Source organism: Platalea leucorodia (genome assembly GCF_965183815.1).
Source record: "Platalea leucorodia genome assembly, chromosome: W".
NCBI classification, from domain to species: domain Eukaryota; kingdom Metazoa; phylum Chordata; class Aves; order Pelecaniformes; family Threskiornithidae; genus Platalea; species Platalea leucorodia.
Window position 1 is genome coordinate 17764204 of NC_138859.1, and position 24750 is coordinate 17788953.

At 39.1% G+C, this 24750-nt stretch overlaps 1 protein-coding gene across 1 annotated transcript in view; it reads right to left on the reverse strand.

Annotated features, from left to right (window-relative positions):
- Positions 1-1199: 1199 nt before the first annotated feature.
- LOC309601581 (ras GTPase-activating protein 1-like) overlaps positions 1200-24750 on the reverse strand; it is a gene marked incomplete at both ends in the record, with an annotated part of 90954 nt that continues 67403 nt past the window's right edge. The window contains 10 exons of the mRNA XM_082334678.1: positions 1200-1283; positions 3295-3429; positions 4756-4833; positions 8063-8151; positions 12564-12631; positions 15633-15719; positions 19343-19458; positions 20200-20342; positions 20519-20678; positions 20833-21005. Coding sequence (XP_082190804.1) covers positions 1200-1283; positions 3295-3429; positions 4756-4833; positions 8063-8151; positions 12564-12631; positions 15633-15719; positions 19343-19458; positions 20200-20342; positions 20519-20678; positions 20833-21005 — 1133 coding nt within the window. The remainder of the gene's footprint in view (positions 1284-3294; positions 3430-4755; positions 4834-8062; positions 8152-12563; positions 12632-15632; positions 15720-19342; positions 19459-20199; positions 20343-20518; positions 20679-20832; positions 21006-24750) is intronic.

Consider the following 24750-nt stretch of genomic DNA (forward strand, 5'->3'; position numbering starts at 1 on the left):
TTGCTTTTGCTCTTCCTTGTTCTCTCACGTCTCTCCCGTCCTGCTTTGCGGGGGGGGGGGGGGGGGGGGAGTGAGCAAGTAGCTGTGTGTGTGTGGGGGTAAACCACAACATTAATTTTCACACACACTGTTTTAGGAAATAAGTAGTGGTGTCAATTTTTTAATATACATACCTAAATGCAACTTTGAGATTTACCTACAGTCATTTTTATCAATGCATTTTATACATAGTAGATAAATAGCCAACCATATCTGTTATCCAAATTTCATTTTTACAGTGTTCTATTACTTGCACCCAAAGTTAGCCAGTTTCCATAAAGAGTCTATTGACAGCTTGATTGTTTTAAAAAACTCATTTTTCAGGTTTAAAAATAAGATTCGTGGTAGCCTTACATTACACACAAGACCAACCAATACATATTTTATAAAATGGTTTAATGGATGCATGCATGTCTGATACAGTGATAATAAATTTACTGAATTCTAATTAATCACTGTTGTAATCATTTTACAAAAGCATTGTGATTTACCTGGATGGATACACAGTCCTTGATGGAAGAATTATTTAGACTGAATCATTGGCACATTAAAGAATAAAGCTGACAAGATCCCTTCTGCATATTCTTTTGACATGATTCCAGCAAGAGAAAGAACATGGTATAAAAAGTATACAGGAAAGATTGTTCTTACCATAACCATCAAACTCTGGAAACTGTAAATACAAGTTCGAGTGGTTGAAACAGTCAAAGTCATAATAATTGCAACCAGTCAGAAATTACAGTAAGAAATGTTATCCAGTTACATGTAGCTGTCAAAACAATGCATTTCTTTCCTTGTCAGTTGATAATTCTTTTCCAACAAGACAGAAAAACTTTGGCAACTGCAGGTGTTGAAAATAATTTTCAAAGTTCAAGACAGTCACAGCATTTTCTTTGCAGAAGGTAAACTGTATACCAAGGCTCAGAGACTGTAAAAACTGGTTTCAAGTGGAAAAAAGTGCAAATATCCTGCACAGATAGTTTAAAAATCTGCTGGTACAATCATTCACTAACAGAATCTTTGTTTTCTTTTTGCATAGTTCACACATCACTGGGAATGTGATAGGGTGTGCTATTTTTGGCAAGAGCAAAAAAAGTGATACTTCTGTGAGTTGCCATGTTAGACATGCTGGATCCACGCAGAATTCAGGTAGAGGGCTGCTACCTGATGTTATTAGACACTGAATATTGATTTTGTTTTTGTTGAAGCAGTTCTGTAATAGCCAACAGCTTCTTAAGAACATGCTGCAGAAAAAAACAAAAACAAACAAAAAACCCCAGTACAACCCTACATTAGCAACTAAAAAAAACCCAAACCCCATCTTGCTTGAGAAGCATCTTCAACATTAACCTACCAGACTTAGAATTAGGTAGTTTAAAATATATTTAACCCCCCTCCCCACACCCCCCACCCCACCCCCAGCTCCAGTTCCCTAGTCACTAAGACACTACTTCAAAAGGCAACTGTAAAACAGCAATATGAAATTTATCTGCACCCATGGAGACCCATTAAGTCTTGCCAACTTAACCTGAGAGTTTCAAAATGAGAGAGAGTTCTCCTATCTGTTAAAAACAATCTGTAAACCAAAAATCCATTCTTGGGTATTTTCCCCATGTGAAAGTGCAGAACTGGGCCAAGAAAATGAAAAAAAGTCCGGTGACAAAAAAAAAAAAAGGTGATAATACAATTCACTTCTGCACAAGCAGAACTACCCTCTTTTAACTTTCTGAAAACCTGGTCATTAAACTAAACCAAATGCAACTGAACATACACATAAAACAGGCTGAGAAATTGTATTGCTAATGCACTGTCAGGAGTTCAATTATTTTTTCATTATAAGTAGAACTATGTTCAACTACAAACTTCTACTATCCTGCCTTGCCAGACTAGCCATCATTTTTTCTTTGTCAAGACTAGCAGTAGCTGTAAGTGAATTGTGAACTTGAACATGATTGGTTTTTTTCCCTCATATCCCACTGAAGAGGTAAATTGTAGTAGTTATTAAAATGGATTAGTTTTGAACTGCTATAATGAAGCATTATCTCATTTTTAATTCCTTGACCTTTCTTCTGCCAAAGATGATTAAATACAAATATATTTTCACCTTTTTGCAAAATCACCATAAGAGTTCCCAGTAATCCCCTTATTTAAAAAATGTTACTGCTGAAAAATGCATTATTTGAGTAACATCTGCTGCCAGGAGAAAGAAATATAGATTTATCATCTACCTGGGTTTAAATTAAGGCCTTCAAAGAGTCAGGATATAGGAAGCCCAGTCTTTAAACCATGAGAATAAGAAATCTGATTACAAGAAGTTATTTTGAAACAATTAAATCAAAAACTATTTTAAAAACTACCTCTTGAAAATGAGTCATTAAATATATAGTTTAAGCTGATACTGATTAAATTTAAGGAAGACCATCTGTAAACAAAAAGGCTTTCTATAGTACAACTGCCCCTGTCCCCAAATCATTAGCATTAAAAAGGGAAGACTACTTAAATTATCTCCTGCACAGCACAGTATACTAGTCAAGCATACCAAAACATATTACTGTGCAATAAGTAGAACTGCTGACTTGAGTTCATCATAATTAGTAGACCATAGGCGAGTATATTTTTTTTGTAGTATTTTGAGACAATGCATGAAGTCGTGTGAATTTTTTCCTCTTAAAAAATAAGTTTTCATAAAAGCTGTATAGAAGTTTAATAGTTGGAACAGAACACTCATTTATAGTGTTTGCTAGAGAAGTTTGCCATGTTTGTTTACAAACATAATAAATCAGGAAGCAGAAATGAAGTAGTGATAGAAAGTGAAGGAAATTAAATTTAGTTATTTAGTTCTCAATTAGAACTAGATCCTAAAACTAGAGCCTGTCAGGAGACAGTAATTTCTTGGGTTTAGGCTTCCTCTAGAAACTAAAAACTTCACCTGGAAACTAAACAAAAAAAAAGCAAAAAAACCCCCAAAACCCAACCAAACCAAACCAAACAAACCCAACAAAACAAAAAAACACCAAAAAACCAACCAAAAAACCCCAACCCACTGCTTTAAAACATCTTTGGTTTTGTTGTATAAATACTTAGTTCATAGTTTTGAGCTCTTTAACTTTACAACTAGCAACCTCCTGGTGAAATGTACATGTTATTTATCACTCATACTGCTGGACGGAAAAATTACAAAAGAAACACGATATTAAGCAATAGCTCAAGATATGCTATCTGTACCTGTGATTTTTGTTAACCATTGTAGTTTACCTGCATTACACCTCGCTCATTACTGAGTGTCCGAAGTTCATCTGAATGTGCCACACACATCTCATGCAAGGCTGCCAGATAACGAGATAAGTCAGTTCTGGAGTGCTCTGTAGTGTCTGGAAGCTCAGGAACATTCTTTAACAAAAATTATGAGAGCAGACTTAGAATGGTGAGTACCCAGGCATATAAGAAATTAAATTACAGTTCTACAGACCCGCCAACAGCTGTTTTGATACTGCAAGCAAGTACTGCAATGTTTTTCTTCACAATTAAGTCTTCTGTCCATGTTATCTAATACAAATTATATATTTCCTCCTCTCCACGAGCATCTATTTTAATTATGGTTACACATTTCACATGGAGAGATTACTAAATATATAGCAATTCCTATTCCTACTAGGAGGGTTCTACGAAAAGGTTTGATGTTGCTATGCTACCTCTGAGCTGGCCAGAAAGATACTGAGAAAAGGGATTCATATTATATCCTCCCCCCAAATGAGGGGGATCCATCCATTAGGTGTTGTTTGCTTTTTTTTTAAATTTAAATCAGACAATAGCAGCAGCAAAAATGGACACCAAAAAAACCCCCAAACTATCAAGTCAGTAAATCCACTAATAAAATAATATAATTAAAACAGTAGATTAATCAGTTATTTTAAAATCCAACAGTTTTCTGAGTCCTCATGCATAATCTGCCATTTAAAGAAAAAACCCAGTATATCATAATATGCAGAAGTTGCCATTTAACCAGAAAAAGGTGACATATGGCAATCCACCTGAATGACACACTTCAAAACACTCATAGATTATCAAAATAGTCTGAGATGTCTTCTAGGTCACTTTTAATGGATCAATTCAGGAAGCTAGGCACATTCATCTTCATTTTTAAAACAAATTCTTGGTTTAAACATATACATATATACGCAAATGAGCTCCTAACTCTTCTTATAGCTATCATACACAAAACAGTAACAATTTCAAAGTGAACTGCAATTATTATTTTCTTTTAAACTACAATATCTAGAATTCATGCAGCGAGACATTTGGCAATGTATAACTAAAATGGAACATAATATTTTTTAAAACTTCAATTTTTTCAATCTCGGGTCAAAACCACATGACAAATTACACATAAGAATTTTTTGGTTTAAAATATTTTTTTAAAAGATTGGTATTTTTGGCCAAAAGCCCTAATCCTCAGGGAGAAGCTCAAATAGATCTCATGTCTACAGCAGTATTAAATGAATAAAATCTTTCTAACAGGACATTTGATTGATTGGTTTTAATTCTGTGTGACAGGCCAGCAATCTGCAGTTCCTAAACATGCATAAGAAAAATTTTTCAGTAACAAGCATTCAAAATTGTGTGGAAGCTGATGCATTTTTGAGCTAGTTAACAAGAACTGTAAAGAATTTTAATTTACAATATTGCTATCCAATATTTTTTTTTTAAACCACTTACCCCAAGTTCATCTAAGAACATGATCATGCGATGTTTGTTACTCTTGATGAATGGATTTACCCCCTCCATATATGGCTCCTAGTAATTTTTAAAAGTATTTGTTAGAACAAATCAATACCAATTTAATAGTCATACCCGAAGTGAACACATTGTAATCAGAGACAAATGACGCTGCAAAACACAAATGTGTCATCTGGAGTGATTTTATTTTTTCAAGTGAATTTATAATGACTGGTGTACAACCAGACAAAAGATTACACTTTTTTGTATTCCAGATGGATTCTGAAATTGTTTATATATGCATTGTGACATGAAATTTTACATTTCTGAAATATTGAAGATGGACTTCTTTTTTTCATTGCAGCTATATAATGGAGAAAACACTTTCAGAGGTAACATCAGGACATAAGCGCCCTCCTTCTCGTTCTTTCGTTAATGCTTACATTCCAAGTTGTGAGTATATCAGACAAATGGCTTTATAATGGCAGCCTGAACTTGCTTGCTTTCATTATGCTTAAGTCAACAGATTTTTATTGTTCAGCCATGTTGCAACTTGGGAACCAGAACAGACCAATTGTTGCTGGCATTCTTTTAGTGATGCAATAGAAACTTTATTAAAAGCTGAGGCTTTTTAGTGCAACTTGTAAAACTGATTTACAAAATTATGTCAAGCAATATGAAAATGAGTACAAATAAAAGGGGTGTTTCAAAATGCTGTACCAACAGAAAACACCAGTCTAAGGAATAAGTAGAGGAAAAGTGTGTGTGTGTAGGGGGGGACCCAGAGGTTGGCAGTTGCTCATTTGTTTCAGAATTAAAATACTCTATATCCAGGCTGGAAGTTTAGTCCTAATTGGTCTCAATTTGAAAGTGAATTATTTCATATAGTATATAAAAGAACATGGATGTGGAATGTATTTCAAGGTTCTGTACTGAGACATGCCCATATTACTTAAAGATGTCTCCCCATTTGGACATCAAATAATCAATGGAAATGCAAAAAGGCTCCCATCATCTACTTAAGGCAGATGACACATCCTTCTTGAATGGATTCTTTCTAATCACAGATTTCTACTCTAGCATTTCTCAGTTGTCTTTTTGATATGGATATTCCTAAATAAAATTTACCCATTTTACCATCACATAGATGTTTTCTTTGTGGAGGGATGGCTGGCTGCCTCTCCTCTCCCACTTTTCCAACTCCAACACTCATCTAGTTGACCAATGGAAGCCAGTAGATGTGGTGGTTTTGGATTTTAGCAAAGCTTTTGATACTGTCTCTCACAGTATCCTTCTGGATAAAATGTCCACCACACAGCTAGACAAGTCCATAATACGTTGGGTGAGCAATTGGCTGATGAGTTGGGCTCAAAGGGTTATAGTAAATGGGGTTACGTCAAGCTGGCGGTCAGTCACTAGTGCGGTTCTCCAGGGCTCAATTTTAGGGCCAGTGCTCTTTAATGTTTTTATAAATGATCTGGACGCAGGAATCGAATGTACATTAAGTAAGTTTGCCAACGATACTAAACTAGGAGGAGCTGTGGACTCCCTCAAGGGTAGAGAGGCCTTACAGAGAGATCTGGATAGACTAGAGAGCTGGGCAATCCCCAACCATATGAAATTTAACAAGAGCAAGTGCCAGATTCTCCACCTGGGATGGGGTAATCATAGAACCATAGAATCATTTAGGTTGGAAAAGACCTTTAAGATCATCAAGTCCAACCATTAACCTAGCACTGCCATGCCACCACTAAACCATGTCCCTAAGCACCACATCTACATGTCTTTTAAATACCTCCAGGGATGGGGACTCAACCACTTCCCTGGGCAGCCTGTTCCAGTGCCTGACTACCCTTTCGGTGAAGAAATTTTTCCTAATATCCAACCTAAACCTCCCCTGGTGCAGCTTGAGGCCATTTCCTCTCGTCCTATCCCTTGTTACTTGGGAGAAGAGACCGACCCCCACCTCGCTACAACCTCCTTTCAGGTAGTTGTAGAGAGCGATAAGGCCTCCCCTCAGCCTCCTCTTCTCCAGACTAAACAACCCCAGCTCCCTCAGCTGCTCCTCATAAGACTTGTGCTCTAGTTAATCCTGGTTATATGTACAAATTGGGGGACGAGAGGCTGGAGAGCAGCTCCACGGAAAGAGATCTGGGGGTTTGGGTTGATGGCAAGTTGAGTCAACAGTGTGCCCTGGCAGCCAAAAGGGCCAACCGTGTCCTGGGGTGCATCAACCACAGCATAGCCAGCCAGTCGAGGAAGGTGATTGTCCCACTCTACACTGCACTGGTGTGGCCCCCACCTCGAGTACTGTGTGCAGTTTTGGGTGCCTCAATATAAGAAGGACATCAAACTATTAGAGTGTGTCTAGAGGAGGGCAACCAAGATGGTGAAAGGTCTCGAGGGCAAGACTTAAAAGAAGCAGCTGAGGTCACTTGGCTTGTTCAGCTTGGAGAAGAGAAGGCTGAGGGGTGACCTCATCGCAGTCTACAACTTCCTCAAGGGGGGCAGGGGAGGGGGAGGTGCTGATCTCCTCTCTCTGGTGACCAGAGATAGGACACGAGGCAATGGAATGAAGCTGCATCAGGGGAAGTTCAGATTGGACATTAGGAAAAGGTTTTTCACTGAGAGGGTGGTCAGTCACTGGAACAGGCTCCCCGGGGAAGTGGTCATGGCACCAAGCCTGTCAGAGTTCAAGGAGTTTTAGGTAGTCCTGCGAGGAGCAGGGAGTTGGACTTGATGATCCTTATGGGTCCCTTCCAACTTGAGATATTCTATGATTCTATGAATACTAGAGTATGACTGCTACCCTTTTTGTCATTGACAGACAGAAAAAACATTCCACATACTTCCACTGTTGTCTTTGGAACAAATGTCTGAGTTTATCTGTTCTCATAGCATGAAAATATGGTTGCATCACTCTTTATAATACCTCCTAGTATGATCGTTGGTTCATCAATTATTTTAACAGGTCACTGCTGTTGTTCATACTACCAGATTCAAAATCTTCATGGTATGTACCAAATCATTCACATAAGTTTCTAGATGACTCATTCTCAAATGACTGACTCCTCTTTCCAATTCAGCCAGACTTTATGCTACTGCTCTAGTTTAAATCAATACCCTGTTGAGCTCCAACTGAAGAGGGTAGAAGAAACTGCAGGAACGAGACCTCCTTGCTGATGAAGACACCCAGGTCACACATCAGGATTTGCACAAGAAAACAGCAACAGATTTTTGTCTGTATTAAACAGGAACATTGAAATATATTGGAAATGCAGGCTGTTCTGTGCAAAATTATATTCACCTTAGCTCCAAATTCAACCAGATTTGCTAAATTCTGCACAGACTTGGCAACCAGCGTCAGTGTTCTTGCAGCAGTAGGGGAAGGAGAATCTGATAGGAATACAAAGTAGAGAGTTACTGGCCATTTCATTTAAAACTTCCAGTAGTCACATGAAAGTTAAGCTCTTCTACAATTTGTTATTTATCATGGAATTAAATACTTTGAATGCTGTAACAGAACTGCATGTGGAAAATATCTCATGATCAAGTAAACTTTTGTCGGTTTAGTAATTATGTCCGCAAAAAATATTAATATGCATATCTGACTTTCTGTACTAGTTGCTTACAGAACAAAGTAAGTAAAATAAAGTGTTCCTTAGAAGCCTAAGGTTAACAAAAGTTTTATGAATTAAGTGAAAACCCTTTTCACAAAAATTAAACAGCTCTGTTAAAAGGAAGATTATTTGTTGTTAGAATCTAATAAAATAATTAAGTTTACTCTTTTCCTTATTTGCACATACCCATATAAGTACGTCCTGCATTGTTATGCAAATTATACTTTAAATTATGAGTACCAGGAAAATAGACTAAACATTGCATGCAATCGTGGCTTGTATTTCCATGAAAATACAGCTATTTACTGCACAAATCAAATGCTAGAAACTCCTGGTACAATCACTTGTTGGAAAAAGTTGTTTTAACTGAATAAGAGATTAGTGTTAAGCATAGGATTTTTTAGTTTGTTTTTAAACAGTTATGGTCAAATCTGGCTTTCCACTTACAGGCCATTTAAGTGTTCCAAAACTGACATGGTTATTATATAAACTCTAAATTTCACGGTGCTTCATAAGAATGCTATATACTCTTCACTGTCTATCTGCATGTTTTGATCTTCTGTCTTTCTGCCCCCTTCCCCGCTCAGCATTGCAATTAATTAAAAAATAAGTTCCAACTTTTTAGGCATAGCTGGAACTTAGACTGAGGCACTAATCATACAACTAATCTCAGTTGTTCATTGCATCTCGTGCTTAGTACTGTACATCCCTTTGAAGAAGCAATGCTGGAAAACATTACTAGCCTTAGAATTGGGAAGTTCAGGTAAAGAGAACTGATCTAAAGAAGTGTATTCTTAAGAAAAAAACAACTAGAGAAGGTTGAAATGAAGGACTTTTAACTTTTTCAGTAAAGATTTTTCAGAACAGTTGTTGAGGTGACAGGATAGGCACACTGCTGCTGAAATTGAACTCTATCTATACACCCAGCCTTCAGAATATTTCCCCTCCCCCTCCCCCTCCCCACCCCATTACAGCACAGAAGTATGTTAGAAGCTTTGCTCCAAAAGAAAGAGAGCCCACTTCCTTTTTTTTTTTTTTTAACAGCTCTAACAGCCCCATTTAGAGTCCATAAATTTACCTTAGTGAAAATGAAGAATATTATCTGAACTTCTAAACAGGGCTAACACTTACAGACAAGCTTAAAAGGGATTACACAAATTTATGGATAACAACTCCATTTACAGCTAAAGACACAGTGGTCTCAATGCAGTCCCCAAGTTAGAAAATATGTAACTCACAAATCTGAAGATGATAAAAATAATAAAGAAAGGATCACCATATACGAGACCATGGTTCTTAAATGCTTTCCCCAAAGTGTGTATGAAAATGATTAAAAGGAGAAAGGAACTTTTGGACTGATTCAGTCAGGCCTTCTCATTTAGTATAGCTTATAGAGAGAGTACAGAAAACTTGCTATGTTGTCTGAAAAGCTGCCTATAAAGGCAAAAAAGGAAAAGTTTTTTCCCCAAAGGGTTTCTGACACAAGTGATTTCTGATTTCTTCCTATTTCCAAACCAGTATTTTACAGGTAAAATTGAGAAGGCGTTAGGGAGAGAAGGAGGAAAAACAATGGCTAGTGCAAACCAAATGCACTCTAGGTTGGGATAATCTTTGCCAAAAAAAAGAAAAAAAGGAGGGGGTACAATGAAACAAAGATCAAGTATAACATATGCAAACTTTTTAAAACTATGGAACTCAGGTGTCCCAATATTTTAGTACTACGGTTTTCCCACCAGTAGTTTATGCCTTTCCTTTCTTCCTCCCACGAGGATGTATTGGGTTTGCGTGGCAAGGTTTTGGTAGGGGGAGGGGCTACAGGGGTGGCTTCTGTGAGAGGCTGCGAGAAGCTTCCCCTGTGTCTGATAGAGTCAATGCCAGCCAGCTCCAAAACGGACCCACCGCTGGCCAAGGCTGAGCCAATCAGCAATGGTGGTAGCGCCTCTGTGATAACATATTTAAGAAGGGGGGGAAAACTGCTGCGCAACAGCAGCTGGGAGAGAGGAGTGAGAATATGTGAGAGAAACAACTATGCAGACACCAAGGTCAGTGAAGGAGGAGGGGGAGGAGGTGCTCCAGGTGCCAGAGCAGAGATTCCCCTGCAGCCCATGGTGAAGACCATGGTGAGGCAGGCTGTGCCCCTGCAGCCCATGGAGGTCCATGGTGGAGCAGATATCCACCTGCAGCCCATGGAGGACCCCACGCTGGAGCAGGTGGATGCACTCGAAGGAGGCTGTGACCCCGTGGGAAGCCCATGCTGGAGGAGGCTCCTGGCAGTACCTGTGACCCCGTGGAGAGAGGAGCCCACACTGGAGCAGGTTTGCTGGCAGGACTTGTGACCCTGCGGGGGACTCATGCTGGAGCAGTCTGTTCCTGAAGGACTGCACCCCATGGAAAGGACCCACGCTGAAGCAGTTCTCGAAGAACTGCAGCCCGTGGGAAGGACCCACTTTGGAGAAGTTCGTGAAGGGCTGTCTCCCGTGGGAGGGACCCCATGCTGGAGCAGAGGAAGAGTGTGAGGAGTCCTCCCTCTGCGGAGGAAGGAGGGGCAGAGACAACGTGTGATGAACTGACTGCAACCCCCATTCCCCATCCCCCTGCGCCTCTCGGGGGGAGGTGGTAGAGAAAATCAGGAGTGAAGTTGAGCCTGGGAAGAAGGGAGGGGGGGAAGTGTTTTTAAGATTTAGTTTTTATTTCTCAGTATCCTACTCTGATTTGATTGGTAATAAATTAAATTAGTTTTCCTGAGTCGAGTCTGTTTTGCCTGTGACGGTAATTGGTGAATGTTCTCCCTGTCCTTATCTCGACCCATGAGCCTTTCGTTATATTTTCTCTCCCCTGTCCAGCTGAGGAGGGGGAGTGATAGAGCGGCTTTGATGGGCACCTGGCGTCCAGCCAGGGTCAATCCACCACAAAGGAATACAGCAAAACTTAAAACCTGAAATCCCATCAACACAGCCTTATGTCTAGAACAACAGTAACACACATACTAGTTGTTGCATCTGTAAGACCTCAACTACATCTGTAAGTTAAAATGTTCAGAAACATTTCTAGGTGCTTAAGCCAACTGCCATGGAATAATCCATGCCCTCACCGTTAAAGCTTCACAACAAAGCCCCACGCCAACTGTGTCAGATGTGGTCCCTGATGCAGGCCAACACCCAAATCACGCCTAAGAACTGTTTAGGAGAATGCTATCTGATATCAGCCAGAACTGTGCTACAGATCAGCACAGCAATTTCAGAATCCTGTTCTAGCAAACAGGAATAGCCCCTGTCACTGTTTTATTTACTAATAGAGATGCACTCTACAAAGAGAGCATCAAAAAACAGGGTAACGCTTTTGTACTGGGCCTGGCTAGGATAGAGGTAATTTTCTTCATAGCAGCTCATATGGTGCTGTTTTAAATTTTTGACCAAAACAGTGCTGATAACACACTAATGTTATAGCTTTTGCTGAATGGTGTTTACACAGCATCAAGGCCGCTTCTGTTTTTCACTCTGCCTCCCCAGTGAATAGACTGGAGGGTGCACAATAGGCTGGGAGGGGACACAACTGGGCAGATGACCCAAACTAACCAAAGAGATATTCCATAACATATAACGTCATGCTCAGCAATAAAAGGGAAAAGAGGGGGGTTTATGGGTGTTAGCCATCTTTTGCTCAGGAACTGGCTGGGCATCAGTCTACCCATGGGAGGTGGTGTGATTGCCTTTGCGTCACTTGTTTTGTTTTGTTCCATTTATCCTTCACTTATTAAACAATTATTTAATTTTTGTTTGTTTGTTTGTTTGTTTTATCTTGACCCCCAAGTTTTCTTGTTTTTATTCTTCCTTTCCTCTTTCCCCATCCTACTGAGGGTGAGGAGGGAAGTGAGCAAGCAACTGTGTGGTGCTTATCTGCCCACCAGGGTTAACCCACAACAATTTTCTTTATGAAACACTTTTCTTTAACATTCACTTTTTCTTTTTTTTTTTTTTTACTTTAAAACAAGACATTGGGAATAAACACTGTCTAACCTTTGAGGGTGAAAACTATATGCTGGCTGCCTTAGGGAGAAAGTCAATCAATTGATATGGATAACATGACTTTGGACACAGTGTTCAAAAGACTTCATATTTTGCTAAATTAGGCACTAAAGTTCATGCCTATTACTACATAAAGTATGAATTCAGTCTGAAGCATAGTCACCTGAGATGATATTAAACATCCTTGGGTTCAGGATAGCAGGACAAATCAGTCGAAGAAAAACAAAGCCACTGAAATGGAAAAAAAAATGTATTTTGTTCAATAATAAAGTTAAAGAATTAATGTAAAATTATGTGGTCTTTAAACATTTAAGTCAGTGTGGAAATCTTTTTGAGATAGATGACAAACAACCAGCCTGTGCTCTGTGAATATGTTTGTTAATTAAGAATGTCTTGTTATGATTTCAACTATGATAAAAACTGAAATAAAAACAGGCATATTGATTTCCCAACTAAGGTGAACCTCTGAAACCACCTGGGAAAAGCTTAACTGTAAAGCCCTATTGAAGCCTGTAGTCTAAGACCACACTGGCTTTAAAAAGGAGGAGCACTTCGTCTCCTGCCTCCCACAAGTGTTCCACTGTCTACTACAGCAAGTAATTCATCCTGTAGCCACTCGCTTCCCCAAGCCAACATAAGGAGAGCAAGAGTGCACAGTCAGAATGGAACCTCTCTTTTGGCAGCAACATGGCCTTAGTTCGGCTTGAACTGATCCATATCCTGATAACAGTACACTATTATCCTAGAAGAATAATACTGGATCAGCTACTTTCCTCACAGAAGTAATTGCTGCCACCCAGACAATCTAGAAAGCTAGGGAAAAGTGCTCAGTTTGACTGCAGAACTAGGAACTTATTAAACAGAAACCCAAAATAGCTTTCAGTTTAGCGTGAGAAAAATCTAACTTTCTGTTGACAACTGAAGTAAAAAATATCCATCTCAGGTACCATAATTCTGGAAGACTGCTATAAAATGAAGTGACATGGACCAACTAAAGCAATCCAACTCACCTCTCGTTTTGTTCAGAGTGCGCGGACGCTACCAGCAGACTGCTTTTTCACTACAGCAATGCCAAAGCCTGACCACTTACAAAAGAATGGAAGTGGACCTTGCACTACCTTGCTTGTTAAGTATACAGTGATGGCGTTGTCCATTATTAACTAGAAGTGACACGTGTATCAGTGAGGTTAACACACCTCTAAGACACTTGAATTCCAATATATACTGTTACAGAAGTTTCCTATTTCTCCAAGAACCATGGATTATGGGCTGACAAAACACTCCTGGCCCAGTGTGAAACAAAAATATTTTCTATGAGATGAACTTAAAGCTATGAGGAAGTAAATAATTTTGAAGCCATGGCACATACACCCATTTCTCTTGTAGATGGCCTGAAGCTGAAGACAACTGGGGTAATGGACCTTGCAGATACAGAAGATTTGGTGCTTCTTACACTGGTCAAGCTGTCTAAATTAAGAATGAGTCAATACCTATACATGGGTTTTTACAACCAGACAGAAATGGCAGCACTTTCTGAATGATATAGAAGGGAAGCTACCCAGACACTTAAAAACTATCCACCTGTCTCTGAATATGTAATCATTCTTGGACCAAAACCAGTGCGATAAAATATAATATTCTTCACTGGAGGCTGCAAAAAAACCTGTACTCTAGACTAGACAAGTCACAAGTATCCACTTATGAAGGCTAAGATGATGAGAGAAAGGGACCCAATATTTATAGTATCCAGCAGAGACCCCAGGAAAATTCTGAATGTCAGCTCTATCCACTTAAGGAAACCCACATGGCTCTCTCTGGAGATGGGAAGGAACAGGAAGAGACATGGTATTTGCTTCTAAGTTCTACACCCTTGCAATAGGCTAGCCCCAACACCTCTGATAAGAGCAGCCTCAATTTGAAGGCAAAACCCCTACAGAACACTGTTGGCAGGCATTTTATTGAAGATTTTTCTTCAAGAAAATCTTGAGTCACTATTGTTACAAACACTAAATGATAGGGAAAATAAGCATGGAAGGTACTGTACTAATTACACTAACATTTACTGAAACTCTGGGGAAGGAAGGGCTCTCATGTCTTCATTTCTGTCTCCAGCCAAAGTGATAAACAAGAGCCAATGAAAAATCATCTGGAAGACTCTGTTCAATGGGAGATTAACCTCAGCAAATCATATCAGTGCCAGATACTGGTCTACCAGCAAGCTAGGCTTGCAAAAAAAGGTAAAGCAAATGTAGAAGAGATGTGGCTCTAATACCCTTAAACCCCCAGTATCATTTAGAACAACAGTGTCAAGACCTCATTTTTGTCAAAGATTTTTTTGACCTGCACTGGCAACTGATAGTGTTAAAGGAAGAACTATTTATTCAATTGATTTCTGAATGCAGACTGGCGTTTTTGTACTCAGTGCCAGTTCAGAGGAGCCAGGTTCAGTAGCCTGCAACATTTTTACAGAGGCTCTGGAATGTTTCAACATGATTGGGATGGAGCAGAGAAATGAAACAAAACTGGGACAGCATAGAAGTACGTATTTTCAGAAATGAACAGTGTGTTGATTCTGATGATCAGCACTGGGAGTCTTCACTGATGCAGAGAACTATATATTCCAATGCAGACAGTACCTCAGTGAAATCTAATGACAGTCCAATCACCTTTCTGAGAAGGTATTAGTTTCCTTAACATGTTACGTCTGCATTTTAAAGGACATTGATCTTAGCATGTGTAAGATTTTTCCAATAATTAACACACACTACATAGGAGCCCCTGGATAAGGCATGGTCCTCCCAGATGGCGTATGACAGGAACATCATCTTCAGGTCACTGCTCTCCAGAGGTATCACAAAGGTTAACTATCACTTTGAGAGAACTTTTTCTCTTTCCCAACATGAAAAAGGAAATCAATATTTTAGATTAGTTTGTAAAACTTAACAAAATACAAGTAAATTCAAAGTTAAAGCTATTAAGTATAGCTATACTGACCTCTATACTACAGCTATAGCAAGGTTCCAACAGCATGACTAAGAATCTAGCAAGCTCTCAATCCTTAATTGGGATAGCATGCCCCAGTACCATAATGATCTTAAATATTCTTGTAACCTATATAAGTACTATAAAGTTTTGGCACTAAAAGAAAAAATAGATAAGCACACTTAAGTATGACAGTAATAAGACGTTAAAAGATTATTTTCAGCATAGAATAAAGTGACAAGTAACTTACCTAACAACTCTTGTTCTCATTGTGGTATTAGCTGGCCACTTATTTTGAACAGACTTCTGCAAGCATCCATAAATATATCTCAACGTCCTGTAAAAATAATAGCTAATTAATCATTTCATTAAAAAACTTCACTGAATAAAACAAGCTGGTCAGAAAGGATCTAGTCCAACCTCCTGCTTAATGCAGAATTATTATCAACACTAGGTTTATAATTCAGACATAAGCTTTAAATTAATTTAAAATCTGCTATGACAGTCCATTTACAAATGGCAAAGAAAGTCCTCGACTAATACACTATTCTATTTGTGCAGGTAAAATTCTGATTATTCACATGTGCATTAAATGTTTTATAATACTATTTTTCCTATTATTTAAGTAGTGTTTCCTTTTTAAAAATGAAAAAAATGATGGTTCGGTGGCTTTTTTTCTTGTTTTTTTTCCACTTTTTAACTGAATGAATAACAATTTGTGTATCCATAAATACAGGTTAGGTGTTTAAAAGTAGTTAAGCAATAGTCCTATCAAAAAATGGGAGCACTCTGGTGTATTTCAGAAAATGTTAAGAGATGCACTATATACTTAAAAGAATGAAGCTTTTAATGCTAACCTTGCCATCTGTTAAGAGATGCACTATATACTTAAAAGAATGAAGCTTTTAATGCTAACCTTGCCATCGCTGACACAAAAGAAACTTCTGTGCTATTCTGCCATTCTGTGGTGGGTTGACCCTGCCCAGCAGCTAAGCCCCCACCCAGTCACTTGCTCACTCCCCCTCACTCCCCTCAGCAGGATAGGGGAGAGAATCGGAAGGGCAAAAGCAAGAAAAACTCATGGGCCAACATAAAGACAGTTTAATAGGTGAAGCGAAGCTGTGTGCACAAGCAAAGCAAAATAAGGAATTCGTTCACTACTTCCCATTGGCAGGCAGATGTCCAGCCACTTCTGGGAAAGCAGGAACTCATCATGCATAACAGTTACTTGGGAAGACAAATGCCATAACTCTTAACACCCCCCTTCCTCCTCCTTTCCCCCAGCTTTTATTGCTGAGCATGGCGTCATATGGTATGGAATATCCCTTTGGTCAGTTGGGGTCAGCTGTCCTGGTTGCGTACCCTCTCAACCTCTTGCGCACCCCCAGCCTACTCATCTTTTTTTTTTTTTGGGCGGTGGGGGAACAGCAGGCAGCAGGTGAGTGACAAAAAGGAGGACAAAAAAAGGAAACCTCCACACTGTGCAAATACTGCTCAGCAGTAGCCAAAATACCAGTGTGTTGTCAATGCTGTTTTGGTCACAAATCCAAAACACAGCACCATACCAGCTACTATGAAGAAAATTAACTCCATCCCAGCCAGACCCAGTACACAATGCAAAATTCACCATTTTGTTTACATTAAAAGCTAATGATAAAAAAGTGAAAGAAAACTGTTAGCGCTGCGCACTTTTTATTCAATGGTTTCAGTCTAAATAAGTTTTTTTAGCTTTTTTAAAAAAAAGGAAAAGAATAACCTGTGTATTTCCCTGATAAACAGAAGTAATCACAGCAGGGTATCATTCTACTACTACCCATTTGTATTTTTAATGCTGTTAATAATTCCATCACTTTTTCAGAGTAAGAGGACTGGAAAGAACTCGTAACCACCTTAAATATATACAATTGTCTACTAACTAGTACTGTCCTCTACCTCTTTGTGGAGATAATATATTGATATTTTAATTTTTTTCTTCTTTCACTGACCCCTTGGATCTAGTAGCTTCTCCCTCAAAGAAAAGCACGTGCTAGCTTTTGTGGTGTTGATACCCTAGCTGGGGTATCAATCACGTACATAGATGTAGGGTGCTCACAGACACTGCGTGCACCCACACATAGTGCACACAAGGTGCATGCATACACAGAATGTACTATGCAAACCGACGTGCTGTTGTAAATAGTTTCTAAAGCTAAGCAGAAACAGTAATTTTCCAATTAGCAAAACTACTAACCACTTGTGCCTTGGGAAAGGAATTTGGGAGGGAGCTAAAAGAGATGAGTGTGTTTGTATAAGTAACGAACTGTGGAAAACTAAGGGCTCTAGCCTTGAAGAAGAGCTAACAAGCCGATAAAAGGGAACATCTTGGCACCAAAGACTGGAAGGTGGCCAGAGAAGCATGAAGTTTGATAAAACTGCAGAAACTGGGTGAAAGGTAAATGCGGCAAAGGGAGATTGCGACCACCGACTCAATTCAGGACCGAAAAGATTTGCCCCCCCCCACCTGAAAAGAGCATGCGTGCTAATTTGCATAGCAAGCGAGGCTAATTGAAATACAGTAAACCAATAGTGTATGCAATGTTAATCACTAACCAATAAGTGTAAATTTAGGCGGGTTTATACCAATCATGTAACCTGATAAATATGCTGTAGTTTTGTATGATGGTATGCACGTTAGGTGGAGGTATCCCCCATGCATCCAGCGCTGCAATAAAGAATGACTGCTTTCTAAATGCCAAATTGGTGTTAGAAAGTTTTTTTGACCAGTTTGCGGTAACAGTGTATTGGGTTTGCGTGGCAATGTTTTGGTAGTGGGGGGGCTACAGGGGTGGCTTCTGTGAGAAGATGCTAGAAGCTTCCCCTATCTCCGAGAGCGCCAATGCCAGCCGGCTCCAAGACGGACCCGTCGCTAACCAAGGCTGAGCCAATCAGCGACGGTGGTAGTGCCTCTGTGATATTTGCTGCGCAACAGCAGCTGGGAGAGAGGAGTGAGAATATGTGAGAGAAACAACTCTGCAGACACCAAGGTCAGTGAAGAAGGAGGGGGAGGAGGTGCTCCAGGTGCCAGAGCAGAGATTCCTCTGCAGCCCATGGTGAAGACCATGGTGAGGCAGGCTGTGCCCCTGCATCCCATGGAGGTTAACAGTGGAGCAGATATCCACCTGCATCCTGTGGAGGACCCCACGCTGGAGCAGGTGGATGCACCCGAAGGAGGCTGTGACCCTGTGGGAAGCCCATGCCAGAGCAGGTTTGCTGGCAGGACTTGTGACCCCATGGGGGACCCACGCTGTAGTAGTTCGTGAAGAACTGCAGCCTGTGGGAAGGACCTATGTTGGAAAAGTGGAGGACTGTCTCCCGTGGGAGGGACCCCACGCTGGAGCAGGGGAAGAGTGTGAGGAGGAAGGAGGGTCAGAGACAACGTGTGATGAACTGACTGCAACCCCCATTCCCCATCCCCCTGCGCCGCTCGGGGGGAGGAGGTAGAGAAAATCAGGAGTGAAGTTGAGCCTGGGAAGAAGGGAGGGGGGGGTGGGGGGAAGGTGTTTTAAGATTTGGTTTTATTTCTCATTATCCTACTCTGATTTTGATTGGTAATAAATTAATTTCCCCAAGTCGAGTCTGTTTTTTGCCTGTGATGGTAATTGCTGAGTGATCTCCCTGCCCTTATCTCGACACATGATCCTTTCATTATATTTTCTCTCCCCTGTCCAGCTGAGGAGGGGGAGTGATAGAGCGGCTTGGTGGGCACCTGGTATCCAGCCAAGGTCAACCGACCGCATGTGCAAAAAGCACAATTCATTCAAGTGTTATTTTTTTCTCTGTACATACAACAGCCCTAAAGAAATTCTTCTTAGGACTGATTAGTATAAGATAAAACAATAAGAACACCATTTTATGGTACAGTGTAAATCACACAAACAGGAATTTTCAAGTACAAATTTGAACAGAAGAGTGCAAACTTACGGAGGCAGTATCTCTGCAGCCATGAATATTTTCTCCACCAATTCTGAAAGTATACTGAGTAGATGTGCCAAATTAGTGTTTACATCTTCATTTTTTTCTAATTTTGAGGGATTTAACTAAAACCAAAAGGGAAAAATATTTAGTTTCTTCTCTTGAATAGAACTACATATACAATTTGATAATATTACACACTGAATACTATTTCAAAATAAATTAAATATTCTACTGCTGTACAAATCTCAGACTTGTACAGAACTTACAAATCTGCTTCAAGGGCTAGCCAGGAAACTAATGTGAAAAAGCAATGTTTTTAAATTCTAGTGCACTAAGCTTTTAACAGCACAGGCATTTAACACTATCCATAACTACCCATCTTTTTTAACTACATATATTTTCATATCTTTTAATCCAGTCTTCTGAGGACACCCCCCCCCTTTCCATAATTAAGTTTAAATGAAACAGAAGTTAGGAGGGTCATTTTGGAAAGAAAGATAGGATCTAACACAAGCAGTTAATGTAAGGGAGTTTTAAAATGAAACTAAGTTCAGACATTGACTTCTAGTATATCTGGAGCTTACCACAAGTTATTTAGGGTAGGCCACTCAGTAACTGCTACAAAAGAACCTACAATTGCTAAAGAATAAATACGTAATTTAAAGAAATTTGAGTTAAAGAACTTATTTAAAAGTGATGCTATGAACATTGTTCAAGCTAACATTTAGAAAAAACTCATTATCAGTTCAGTTCCAGTATTGAAATTATTTCTGAAGGATTAATAAAAGCTTCCAAAGCAAACAACCAGTAGATCATCATTTCAACAAATGAAAATTTAAAAAAAACATAGTTCAAGGTATCACCTCACAGGACTGCTTGCTCTCCATTATCTTTAATATACTGTCTTTCAGTGCATGGTGAACAAAACGTGTTGCTGTGGCTTTCATATATTGCTCCATAAGTGTACTTGCTAAAGTGGTGGCACGAAACAAAGTAGTAGCTTCATCTGAAAAAAAAATAAAGTGAAAAGTTGGGAAAAGGAGACAACAAAAAGCAGAGGAAAAAATATGCTGTGTTCACAGTTTGATATATGATGCAATTAAGGGAGGAGACAGAAATGAAGACATGGGGACCATTCCCTCCCCAGAATTTCAGTAAATGCTAGTGTAATTAGTACAGTACCTTCCATGCTTATTTCCCTGTCATTTAGTGTCCGTAACAATAGTGACTCAAGCTTTTCATGAAGAAAAATCTTCAATAAAATGCCAGCCAACAGTGTTCTATCCTGTCCACAAACATGTGATAAGGCATAGACTACATGCATCTCTTTCTGGAGTATGAGCTGAAAGAAAACCAGAATAATGCTCAGAAACTTGTCCTAACATAAGAGTCACTACAAATACTATTTAGCGATGCCTATTAGTGTTATTGAAATCTCTCTCAAACAACAGAGAAAGTGAATTTTGACAGAATAACTGAGGAAACAAACTTAATACCTCTTTAAACTCACTGTACTCCTCTTCTGGCATGATCTTCTCCATAGAATAACGTGCTCGAACACGCAAAGATCCTGGCTCAATACCCTTCAGTGGTATATGGGAACTGAGTTGAAACCACTCATCTGTTGCATGTCCTTTCTGTAATCGGCTTAATTGGCAACGCATAAACACTTTAGGAAAAAAGCATTAAGAAGGTTATCTCCAGCAAAACAGTGCTAGTATTGAATAAAAAAAGTTTTTTTTCAGCACGTCATCTTGTTTCAGCAAAAGAGTATTAATAAAAATGATCAAAATTTGTGCCATCAAATATAGACAGATTATCTCTTAGATGGTTTAACAGACTCCTGAAAACTGAAGCTGAAATATAAAGCATGCTGTAAATAATGCATACACACAAATATTAACAAAGTTTTCTTTCTAACACCCAAATAGGGGAAAAAGCCCCCCTCTCTCCCAGCTACCCAGCAAACCTAGGCAGCAATCAGAAAATTAAAACAGGTAAAGTGATTAGAATTCATTGTCCTCTTTTGAAGCCTTGGGCTCATACCTCCATCAGGTCTGTTCTTGAACCACTTTGTTACTATTTTTAGTATTTATTATTAGCATTACTACAACTTTCCCAAATGTTGCCAGATGTATTTCTTTAATACTTAGGAACTCCCAGGTTAAGGGTATAACAGTTTATGAAAACCATATAAAAAAGCATTCCCAGACAGCTTACTGCCCAAATAATGACAAAAGTCAACCAAGAATGACAAAATCATTAATTCACTTTTTTGTGGTGTTGGTACCTTAAAATTACTAAGCAATGACCTGCACCAGCCTATTCAACCATAACTGAAAGTCTGGTCTGACAGCTGACTAGTAAGCTGCAGCAGTTAGACCACTGACCATTCCAAAATAAGCACATGCCCTCCTGAACTGAGTTACTTCACACAGAAAGGGCCCAGATGCTTGCAGAGACACCATTCTACCTATGATATACCCACAAAGTTCCAAGAGGAGATACACAGTTTCAGTTTCACATTTAGCCTGTCAGACTGTCTGGAACTTCCAAGCAAACACCCTTTTTCTGTAACTCTCAATGAAATCTACTTTTAATCAAGTCCCTCACATTTAAACAAAACAAACCAAAACAGCCCCGAAAAAAACAAAAAAAAAACCCAAAACACAATCAAAAACACCATCACATGCATGTTTTTCACTTTTCTACAAAGCCTATGAACAGTTCTAATAGACTTTCCACTGCCCCAATTCAGCAATATGTTGGGACATCATTTGCATAATCAGATAATGGAACAGAATAATTTCTAATATACACTTCATATTTCATATTCTTTGGAGTTGATGAACTGATAAGGTAACACATCCAAGTCAGTCAAGGAGTAGGTAAACCAATTCATCATCATCTGCTACTTATCACAAGTGTGCATTGGACTATCTTTAGACCAGATAATCAATTGACTTTCCCAAAATATTTCTTCTGAGCAAAGCTCTCGTGTCCTCAACTGAGCAATGTGCTTCCTTCTTGTTTTGCTTGTGCATATAAGGCATGTATCTCATTGACAGGAACAGTGAGATACAGGATTCAAAATAATCTGATGATTTAATTTTTCCCATGGTTATATAGTAGCACTTCCTAGCAATAATATAAATACTATAATCTTGTTTTGATCTTAAAAGATTGAAACAGAAATATCAATATATGGACTGCAGAATACTTGTTATCGTAATTTATATTCAAAGACTTTAAAGGAACACTTTCTGCTACTTAGCAACGTATATTGAACTATTAGGCTATGTTCAATAAGAGACTGCCATTAGTTGAGAATTTAAGGATGTTTACACTTTGCAGTCTAGAACATTATGATAGAATAACAAATATACAGAAAAAAATCAATAGTTGATCCCTTCTCTGCAAGCACAGTTAAGAACTATATACAACAATCTTGATCCAAGAATATTTTACGTGATGAACATTAGCACAAAAAAAAGTAAGACTGAGGTTTCTTAATGGTTTATTTGCAAATAAAGATTAATATTTAGTAACAAGTTTATATTTTGATGATTAATAATTATAACCTGGAAATCAAACATAAAAGTGGTTCAAACTTATGTTTTCCTCAGAATGGAAATGAACTTAAGTTTACAGTGAAGCCTTTGTTGAACCCAACCAGAACCAACCAAAAGCATCCACTCCCTCAAAAAAAAACAAACCCCAAACTAAAAACATTTACAGTTACTGATTCAGAATAAAAGCCTATCTAAATGTTGACAAAGAAGAAATTACTTAATACATGGACATACTAAATCCTGGGTTTCCCACCCACAGCTCACTGACATGTTAGCACAATCCATTTACAAGGCAGTGAGGAGCTTTAAGGACTGGAACCTCTTACACTTTGTTCTTCAAAGAAGGGGATGTCAACATCTTATTTTTGGTACCTAGTGTTGGTAGACAGTATGTTGTTACTACCATTAACAAGTGCTTGATAGGCTCCATAGTTTCTCCCCCTTGTCCAAAGTCCACCCATGTTTATGTGAGAGCATTTACTACATACTTTGCACTTAATGTGTTTAGCGCATATTTCCTGGAGAGTATGGGAGGGAAGGAGCCAAATCTATAACCTACCATAGCAGGCTTATTTCCTAGTGCCACAGAAGTGATAAATGTGTAGCACAGTGACATTTTTTTCCTCCAGCTGCATATTCTCAAATACCAAATTCAAAAACAAGCCGTGGCACTAATGCAAATACAAACTGCCTGAAAGTAGAGACAGAGGCAATGTGTGCTCGCAGCCCAGAAAGGCTGTTGCATCCCAGGCTGCATCAAAAGAAGTGTGGCCAGCAGGTCGAGGGAGGTGATTCTCCCCCTCTACTCTGCTCTCATGAGACCCCACCTGGAGTACTGTGTTCAGCTCTGGGGCCCCCAGCATAAGAAAGACATGGACCTGCTCGAGCGGGTCCAGAGGAGAGCCGCAAAGATGATCAGAGCGCTGGAGCACCTCTGCTATGAAGACAGGCTGAGAGAGTTGGGGTTGTTCAGCCTGGAGAAGAGAAGGCTCCGGGGAGACCTTATTGTGGCCTTCCAGTACTTAAAGGGGGCTTATAAGAAAGATGGGGAGGGACACTTTCTCAGGGAGTGTAGTGATAGGACAAGGGGGAATGGTTTTAAACTGAAAGAGGGTAGATTTAGATTGGATATAAGGAAGAAATTCTTTACTGTGAGGGTGGTGAGACACTGGAACAGGTTGCCCAGAGAAGTTGTGGCTGCCCCATCATTGGAAGTGTTCAAGGCCAGTTTGGATGGGGCTTTGAGCAACCTCATCTAGTGGAAGGTATCCCTGCCCATGGCAGTGGGGTTGAAACTAGATGATCTTTAAGGCCCCTTCCAACCCAAACCATTCTATGATTTTGCTCTATGGACTTGAATGCATGAGGTGACTGCCTCTAGTAAAAAAATATTTTTTTTTTCAACGTGAATTAATCTGAAATTACCCAACTATCCTGGTGCAAAACCAAACCAGAACTTCCACTCCAGCTGAACCCTATGTGGAACTGCCCTGAGACATTTACTGATCTAACTGTCTGATCAAATTTGAGCATCCCAATTTTCAGTAGCAACAGATGAAATCTGACAATATATTCCAGAGGTTTTTTTTTTTTTCTTTTTCCAAGCCATATTTATTTGAATAAATTATTAACAAACTGTTAGAGAAACAATGAAAACAAGTAGAATTGATGCTGAAGTGTTTTGTATAATTTCTGCATATTTGAAACCCCTTTTAAAAGCAAAAATACAAAAATAATAATGGAACAAATACTCATAATAGGCAAATTTCAAAGTGAAAGACTTGAAAACTAAAGTAATATTTCTAAATACTTGTATTGGGTCTGGCTGGGATGGAGTTAACT